Consider the following 10,000-nt stretch of genomic DNA (forward strand, 5'->3'; position numbering starts at 1 on the left):
CCGCGCCTCTCTCAACACGCACGCACGCAACATATTCCAGCATTGCAAACTTGACATCGCAGCCTGTCCGCCACGGAGCTTCAAAGCTAAGGCGGGGCTACAGATTAGGTGTCCCTAAAGAACCCGCGTATCTAACAGTAGTTCCGCATTACATTAATTCATTTGCACGCGAGTTTTATTTATTTTTATACCGTGTATTCTCCGTGTGTATTCATGCACCGAACCGAGACGCCTGTACCGTTTCGGTTCAATACGAATACATGTACCGTTCCACCCCTAGTACATATATTGTGCGATAAGTCAATATATTGATTATTGCGAAAGGCCTAGTCGGGCCGTCGGTGAGAGAGAGAACTCTGATTGGCTGTTCAGCTTAGTGAATGAGTCAGTGCACGAGAATAATAGCAAAACAGCGAGCAAAGAAGTCAAAACGGTACAGATTGAAGGCCGTTCTAATGATATGTCATCTTACCTGAGTGTTCCCTAGCCAATATTTCAATATTAACATGAGCGGAGTGGAATAAAGAAAGTGTTTAGCAGGATTGATATTAAAAACGGTAAGCAAGCACTGCTTTGTTTATGCCTTGTGTATCTGCAGCGTCGGTTTCCCTTTATGAATGACGAATATAGATTAATAAATGTGACCCTGGATCACGTCTCCAGTCTCGAGTCGCACGGGTATATCTGTGGCAATAGCCAACAATACATTGTATGGGTCAAAATGATCGATTTTTCTTTTATGCCAAAAATCATGAGGACATTAAGTAAAGATCATGTTCCATGAAGATATTTTGTAAATTTCCAACCGTAAATATATAAAACATGTATTTTTGTGAGTGAATGCAGCACAATCGCCAACATAAATGAACAACTTTAAAGGAGATTTTCTCAATGTTTTGATTTTTTTTGCACCCTCAGATTCCAGATTTACAATAGTCATATCTCAGCTAAATATTGTCATATCATAACAAACCATACATAAATGAAAAGCTTATTTATTCAGCTTTCAGATGACGTATAAACCTTATGTGAAAAAAATACCCATGTGACTGGTTTTGTAGTCCAGGGTCACATATCTGCATAAATAGACAGTTGTCTCATTTACACACACGCTAGCTGACAGTCGGCTGTAGTTCTCTCTGTGTTCCCCCGACGCGAGGCGACAACAGTCGGCTTTCATCAGCGCTAGTTCGTCGGCATTGGCTTGGTGTGTCCCGGGCTTTATGCTCACCAAGACTGCATTTATTTGATCAAAAATACAGTCAAATATTACTTTGATATGCCATGTTTATATTGTATGAAGACAGAAAGTGCACATAGATATGCACACACACAGTCAAGCAACCAGGCATCTTTTTATTGCAGAATGGCACTCTAAAGCTCGTGGACCGTAAGAAGCACATTTTTAAGCTGGCTCAGGGAGAATACATCGCTCCAGAGAAGATCGAGAACATTTACATCAGGAGTGAAGCTGTGTCGCAGGCCTTCGTACACGGAGACAGTCTGCAGGTGAGACAATACCGCTCAGATGGAGGCGTAACAATAACATGGCTGTTTATTGTTATTGTGTGATTTATTATTATTTATTCTCTCCAGGCCTGTCTGGTTGCCATCATTGTTCCCGATCCGGACTATCTGCCCGGCTGGGCCAAGAAGAGAGGCTTCGAGGGCTCATATGAAGAACTGTGCAGAAATAAGGTAGTAAACGTGCAGATCTTGCGCGTGTGAACATTTGCATTTTGTTCGCTTTTCAGGAAGTTTGTATGCGTTGATATATTTGGGTATTGAATTAAATTGAAGTGATCTAATTTCTCCATAAAGCGTTAATAAATAAATAAATGTGTGATGTTTTCAGGAGGTAAAGAAAGCTATTCTGGAGGACATTGTCAAATTGGGTAAAGAAAGTGGCCTGATGTCTTTTGAACAGGTGAGTTTCGTCTTTATAATGAAATGTATAAAGTTATTATTTGAAAGAGTCTCTTCTGCTCACCAAGGCTGCATTTATCTGATCAGAAATACAGTCGAAACAGTGAAATATTAGTACAATTCTAACTAGCTGTTTTCTATGGAAGCTTGTTTCCGCCACAGAGTGAAAAATAAAAAAGGTATTTTTTCTCACAATTGCGAGTTTACAACTTTTTATCTCAGAATTACGTGATATAAAGTCACAATTGCAGGTTAAGTCAAAATTACGTGATATAAAGTCGCAATTGCGTGTTATAAAGTCAGAATTGCGTGATATAAAGTCGCAATTGCGAGAAAAAAAGTCATAATTCTGACTTTATAAGACGCAATTGCGACTTTATTTCACGCAATTCTGACTTTATATATCTCGCAATTCTGACATCTTTTCTCAGAATTGTGAGATAAAAAGTCGCAATTATCTTTTGAAATGTTTTTTTCTGTGGCGGAAACAAGCTTCCATAGTTTTCTATGTGAATATATAGTAAAGTGTAATTTATTCCTGTGATCAAAGCTGAATTTTCAGGATCATTACTCCAGTCTTCAGTGTCACATGATCCTTCAGAAATACATACTTTTGTGCATTGCACTGGTTTATTTTTAATGAAAAGGAGGTAACAAAGTAGTAGCATGGTAAAAACATGGTAACATTCAAAACTTTAATGTGCATTTGCTCATTAATGAGAAGTTATTGATCAGATACAATATGGGTTTAGTTGAAAAATATTAAGTTATGACTGTTTTATAAGCTTACAGTGCACACGGTCATTACAGTTAATGCATTCTTGTTGAATTAAAAGTATTAATTTCTTTTTTTTTTTTTTTTAAAGATCATAATACATTTTAAATGGTAATGTTTCATAGTTTCCACAAACATATAAATCAGCACAACTGTTTTTAACATTGATAATAATCAGAAATGTTTCTTGAGCAGCAAATCATCATATTAGAGTGATTTCTGAAGGATCATGTGACACTGAAAATTCAGCTTTGATCACAGGAAATGACATTTTACTATATATTCACATAATTTACATTTTTAAATTGATTTTACACATTTTAAATTGTAAAAATATTTCACAATATTAATGTTTTTACTGTATTTTTCCATCAAATAAATGCAGCCTCTGTGAGCAGAAGAGACTTTTAAAAACTCATATATATTTCACACTTTTGACCACAAGTGTATATATTAATGATTTATTAAATGATGAACGTTTTCCATCGTCTTCACGTTCAGGTGAAGGACATTGCTCTGCACACTGAGATGTTCTCCATCCAAAACGGCCTCCTGACGCCCACCCTTAAAGCCAAACGTGCCGATCTCAGGGAACACTTCAGGACACAGATCGACCAGCTTTACTCCAACATCAAAATGTAAACCTGAGGAAGAGCCTCAGATGAGCTGGTCTGGGTTTCACGACTGAACAGAGCGATCAGAGACTTAACGAGCCTGTTGTTTAATAAGATTAAATACCCTAGATCTGTTCTGTAACTCGAAGGCTTCGACTCAGGCAAACATCCCATATTTTCACACCACCTGACTATTTTAAGAGAAAAGAAAGTGGATAAACCTAAGCAAACACCTAATTCTGTTATTGAAGACAAAATATTCCTCTTTAATTTGAGTGCAATTTTCTTCTGATGATATAATGTGTAGAAAAGCCAATGCTTAACACAGCTAACCTTCATTTTTTAAAAGTTTGTGGCCTCAAATCTTTTAATTCAGCTTCTGTAACGATCTCACATTGTGTATATGTGTGTTTTAGAAATATTTGTACAGTCTCAGGGAAAAAAAAAGTGCCTTATTAATGGATTTCAACTGCATTTGAGTGTTATTGATGAGAGGGGCTAACGCTCACATGCTAACAAACAAAGCTAATAGTACTGTAAGTTACCTCAGAATCGACATGAAGTGCAAAACACTTGGTGGAAACGGGGAAATATTTCAAGATTTTGTCTTCCAGTAGTTTTAATGGTCTGAAGTCTTTTACAGGACATGAGGTAACTTAAAATAAAAAAAGGGAAGAGGTTTTTATTTTAGAAAAAAATACTGTAATCGGGCCTTTATTCAAGAAACACAGGCAAAGCAAATGTGTTCAGTTTTATTTTTCTACATATTTATGTAGAACTTTTATAATGCTACATATTGTTCCAAAGAATAGTGCCTTGTACAAATGGTTCATAATATGTTTTTATGAATGATTTACTGAAATTAGTTTTGCTTGTGTTTCATGAATAAGGCCCGCTCACGCCAAGGACGATTCATATAACGATAACTATGAAGATATAGTTATAAAAATCAAAATAAAAGAATAGCAGAGTCCACAACTATTACGATAATGACAGAAATAATATCATTGGAATCACTCACCGAACGATTTTTTTACAGCCTGATGAACGATAAAAACGACAACCAATCAGAATCCATCCTGCTTTTAACGCGGGAAGCATTTAAAGCGGCAGTGCGCTTAGAATAAACAGACATTATGCTAATATAGTTATGATTAAAGTTATCGTTATAGTCATCGTTCTTTGCCTGAACGTGCCTTAAGTTTAAACACAGCCAAGTATCAATCAGCGGTGATATGAATATCTATCTATATAAGCCATATGCTGTGTATATGATGACTTTATTTTTAAGACGGCTTGCATTCTCAGCACAAACCGCATCCAGTTTTGTTGCATAAGTGCTTATTTATTTGAAGGCTTTAATGGCAGATGATATTATGTTGTTTTCAGGTGTATTATATTATATTATATTATAAGCGTGACAATCTCATATTGTTAGGAGCTTTCTACATGCGTCCTTGTATTTCATTGGTTGCTGCTTCATGTTCATTGTAATTGTGTGTTTATTATGCACAGGTTGTTTTTGTTGTTTGTTTTAATCACGCTTCTATGACCTGTAGATGAGCCAAATAAACTGTGTGTGTGTGTGTGTGTGTGTGTGTGTGTGTGTGTGTTAAAATGACTCTGATAAACAAAGATTCTTGTAATCAAAAATATTATCTTGATATTAATGTAAATTTCCCATGCAAGAGGTGTACATGAATGAAATTAAATATGATTTATGGTTAACGAACAATTGGTTCAATTTTTTTTTTTTGTTTGTTTTTTTTACAATTTGCCCTTTTTTGTTTGAACTGCAATCAGAACTAATTTAGTAAATATATAGAGTATTATTGATTATTCTTGATATGAATTGCTTTAGAAAGTTAAACAGTGGTGCACTGTAAAAAGTATGATTAATAAGTTACTACAACCTATGTTTTTACATTGTTTTAACTCATCAAAATAAGATTTTTAGTTATACAAGATTCTACTCATTTTTTAAGTTAGTTTAATGTAATTTAAGTTAAAAAATTACAAACATCCAAGTTGATTGTACATATTTTTTTGTTTTGTTTACAGTAGCTGTTGAATTAATTGTAGCAAAATAAATGTAGCAAAATAAAAGTCATAAGATGTACGTTTATTATGTTCCTTTTAGACGGAAATGTTTTATGTGCTTATTTTTATTGGTCTTAATTTAAGCTATTATTGATTAAGAATGTTATTATTATTCTATATATAGTTATATAAATAGAAAAGGCATGCAGTGTATTTCACAGGACCATCCAAGCAAGCAGTAACAAATACGCAGTTTGTATTAAATGCATTTATTAATTCATTTATTTACTAATAGTCGGCTTTATTATTACTGGATTTAAATACAAAATACTAGGCTATACATTTTATAGAATTATATAGGTCAAATATTTTCATGTCCAAGGCCTGGTACACACCTGACTTTAAAAAAAAAAAAAAAAATCATTTTTTTTATTAAATATTTTTGGAACAAATCAGTTACAATACAATTACAATCCAAATAAAATCTTGAACAAAGTACAATAACAATGGATAACATGGAAGACAAATATATATATATATATATATATATATATATATATATATATATATATTGGCTATATATAGGCTATATATACTATATATATATATATACAATGATACGAAATTAAATTTAAAGATGCAATAAATCAAACTACACTACATTCAAAAGTTTGTCATACAATTTCACATTTTTGACACTTTTTATTGTTATTTGTTTTGGTGACATAATTAAGTAATCAAATTTTTTTAAATAATTTAGGTATATAATTGGCCAATAAAATAATTACATTTAGGCTACTAGCCTATATATATTTATATACATATATTTAGTCATTATATATTTCCTATATTTTCTCACTACAATGAGAGAAATAACAGATTATATCACACAATGTTAAGGCAATATCCAATTCGGTTTTGGCAGCAAGGAATCTTGACAGATCAGACCAAAATTATTTGACAGAAAAACAGATGATCAACTAACTCACGCACCTGCCTTTGTAAATGTGTGACGTCGTTGCGTCATTTCCACGTCGTGCGTGCGCGCGGCCGAACATGGCGACGTCCCTCGGCTCAAACACCTACAACAGACAGAACTGGGAAGATTCGGTATGTTTTAATTTAATGAATTTATCGAAAATGTGACGCACTGCAGACTACTTCAAAAATGTGTCTGTTTCTTCGTTTACTAAAAGAAAGAAACATTTTCATGACAGTTTTAGAATAGCGAGTACTACGCGCGTGCGTGGTGGTCAAATACGCATTAGAATATAAAATAAATAGTTAATAAAGTTTACGTAGATATTTTTTTAAATTTTTTTTTTTTAATAAATGTCCAATATTTGTTTCAACAAATGTCTTTACATAAATGTCAAATATTAGTTATGGATTTTTGACTATCAGGATAAAAGTTTTGTGTACTTGTTTTTATTGTGCAGTCCACAAACTAATCATTTTAGAAGAGACAAATGAAAAACTGCAAAAGCAAACAAGCATAAACGTTGACAAAGGGATTGTTAAGGGTAAAACCTATAAAATATCATGAATAATTTCACTCTATCTGATGCTACAAACTGCTTATCTGATTATTAATTATTAAAACTAACTTTTATTTAATATCTTTGTGTATTTTGTCATTAGGTTGTATAATATTGTCTTCAAGAAAGCATTTTTCTCATATACCAAAAATGAGCAAACAATCATTAATCCGAAGAATCACTTGTCACATGTTATGGCATCAGAATTAATGCTGCAATCATAACTGAGAATTGGGATTTGTCTGAAATGAATGTCGTGCACACAGACTGTGATGAGAAGAGTATATGAGTTGAATTGTCTGTCTGATCGTGATTGATGAAGTATCATCTGTGCTGCTGTGATTGCGGAAACTATCTTTAGCTCGTCTAATGAGGTGAAAGACATGCTAGAACTTGTTGAGGGAGCAGTTTATACAGAATGTGTGAAGATAGCATAGAGATTGACCCTCGTATGATCACAGATGCAATATTGCTGGAAATAGGTCGACGTGGCGATTAAACATGTCTGAAATTATGAAAAATGTAGTGATGTTGCCTTACTCTGAAGCAAAACAGGTTTTGTGTGCATGTTGAATACACATGCGTTGCACATTTTAATCATTATTTTAAAAATTTAAAAAAGTTTTCTACACACTTGTGATTATTATAATTTTTTTTAAATCATGAATGTCATCATGAGGTTTTACCCAAAAGAAGCATTAACTAACCTTGTCATTAACCCTCCGGTACTGTTCGGTCTTTTTTTTTGTAAGATTGTAAAAATTGTAAGTTTTTATAGAATTTTATAGAATTTTTATAGAATTTTTTACTTCATCTGAATGGTACGAAATTTGGTTAAGGTTTTGGCACTTGCTATGTGATCACGGACATTATGCGAAAAGGTTAAATGGTCCTGAAAAAAATTGTCACACTTGTGTTGTTCGCAGTTAAAAATTTCATTTCATCTAGTGGAAGCGTTTGGTATTGCGGCCAAACAATATATCTTACTGAAAGTTCATTTTTTGAGATATAAACCCTTACATTTTGGAGCACAAATTGTTTAGATTTGATTTTCTTGCAGTTTTAGAGAAAAAAACGTGAAACGTTTTGAAAATATACATTTCATATCAAAATCGAAAATATTATTTTTGTGCATTTTTTATAACAATAAACGTAAAATTCTGTCACTTTTTTTTAAGTTCACTTTTTTAAACTTGTTTCACTTCAGCAATAATCTGCCAGGTGTCGTCTTTGAAAAGAGATCAGACTGAAGTCTGCGCTCTAAAGCATTTAAGATTTACAACAGTTTAAGTTGGAAATTGAATGCTCAAAAAGGGAATAAATGGATTATAAATACAACATAAATACATTTTAGTACTATAAAATCCCTTAAAAATACAAAATATTAAATAAAAAACATTATCGTACTAAAATATAGTACATTCATTGAAGTAAAAAAGACACTTTTTTTCTCACAGTGTCTGAAACGCTTCGTTTAAGGATTCAGTCTCTCTAAGCCCCGCCTCTCTGAGAGCTGCTCTGCTCTGATTGGTCGGATGGCCCAGTCTGCTGTGATTGGTCAGAAACCAAACGATCATTATCATATTTGAATCTCAGCAAGTTCGATTCAACCATCAAAATATGAGGAAAATATTTTAAATATGCGGGAAGATCAAAACACTAAACTTATTAAAAAAATAAACAATTGCATAGAAAAACAAACACTTACGAGAAAAGCATACAATGACGACATATTCAGTTTTTAATATTTTGTAGGTTCTGTCTTGTTTTTGCATGTATTCGTAATGTCTTTGTATGGCAGCTTGGACAAAAATTATATCATGTTTCATTGCATTATCACAAACACAACTATGCAATATGCTGACAAAATCTTTGACATTTTTTTAATAATATTTGAATAAAGATGCCAATTAACCTTTTGGCCACTACTGTACATCAACAATATAAATGATCCTCTGGATTAGATCTAGCTATATTGTATTTATTATTTTGTCTAACATTTATACATATATATATATATATATATATTTCAGTGCCACAGTGTCTCAGGCACACAGCGAATATTAATAATATTTTTTTAAGCATTTTTTTATTTTAATATGATATTTGTCAAGTGTCTGTACATTTTGTTGTCCTGATTGTCCAAGTGTTCTCCCTCCAGGACTTCCCCATTCTCTGTCAAACATGTCTCGGGGAAAATCCATACATTCGCATGGTAAGTGATCCAGTGTTTTTTAAAGGGGTCATCTGATGCAAAATTCACTTTTATATAGTGTTTGCATATAAATGTGTCTTTGCAGTGTGTGGACACAACCACCAGACGATGAAGAAAATCCATTCACACACTTTTTTATCCTCAATATCCAGTGTTTTTTATCCTCAAACACTCTCAAAAATCAAGCCTTTTGGATTTTCTGAGCAATATGATGTCATAATGCTCATGCTCCGCCCACGACCACTGACAGACTGTCCCGTATTAGCATATTTTCTGTATTAGCATATTTCCTGTATTAGCATATTTCCGCCCTCAGCCATTTGTATACAATGGGTATGAGCAGTTGCTCATTATTATTTAAAGAGTCATGCACCTCATTATTATTTAAAGAAACATGCACCTCATTATCATTTAAAGAGACATGCACCTCATTATTATTTAAAGAGACATGCACCTCATTATTATTTAAAGAGACATGCACCTCAAAAAAAGACATGCACCTCATTATCATTTAAAGAGACATGCACCTCATCATTATTTAAAGAGACATGCTCCTCATTATCATTTAAAGAGACATGCACCTCATCATTATTTAAAGAGACATGCACCTCATCATTATTTAAAGAGACATGCACCTCATTATCATTTAAAGAGACATGCACCTCATTATCATTTAAAGAGACATGCACCTCATTATCATTTAAAGAGACATGCACCTCATTATCATTTAAAGAGACATGCACCTCATTATCATTTAAAGAGACATGCTCCTCATTATCATTTAAAGAGACATGCACCTCATTATCATTTAAAGAGACATGCACCTCATTATAATTTAAAGAGACATGCACCTCATTATCATTTAAAGAGACATGCACCTCATTATCATTTA

At 33.1% G+C, this 10,000-nt stretch overlaps 2 protein-coding genes across 5 annotated transcripts in view; both read left to right on the forward strand.

The window, feature by feature from the left end:
• acsl1b (acyl-CoA synthetase long chain family member 1b) overlaps positions 1–4,901 on the forward strand; it is a 47,502-nt gene extending 42,601 nt beyond the window's left edge. For all 4 annotated transcript variants that reach the window (XM_079892028.1, XM_079892026.1, XM_079892027.1 and 1 more), the window contains exons 18-21: positions 1,366–1,509; positions 1,597–1,698; positions 1,856–1,927; positions 3,203–4,901. In XM_079892028.1, coding sequence (XP_079748154.1) covers positions 1,366–1,509; positions 1,597–1,698; positions 1,856–1,927; positions 3,203–3,343 — 459 coding nt within the window. In that variant the 3' untranslated portion in view covers positions 3,344–4,901. The remainder of the gene's footprint in view (positions 1–1,365; positions 1,510–1,596; positions 1,699–1,855; positions 1,928–3,202) is intronic.
• A 1,467-nt stretch (positions 4,902–6,368) lies between these two features.
• The window catches only part of LOC307171104 (pre-mRNA-splicing factor RBM22-like), a 12,792-nt gene continuing 9,160 nt past the window's right edge, over positions 6,369–10,000 (forward strand). Inside the window, exons 1-2 of the mRNA XM_079892505.1 lie at positions 6,369–6,465; positions 9,055–9,108. Of these exons, the coding sequence (XP_079748631.1) occupies positions 6,412–6,465; positions 9,055–9,108 (108 nt within the window). The 5' untranslated portion in view covers positions 6,369–6,411. The remainder of the gene's footprint in view (positions 6,466–9,054; positions 9,109–10,000) is intronic.

The sequence above is a fragment of the Squalius cephalus genome (assembly GCF_949319135.1).
Source record: "Squalius cephalus genome assembly, chromosome: 14".
Classification (NCBI taxonomy): Eukaryota; Metazoa; Chordata; class Actinopteri; order Cypriniformes; family Leuciscidae; genus Squalius; species Squalius cephalus.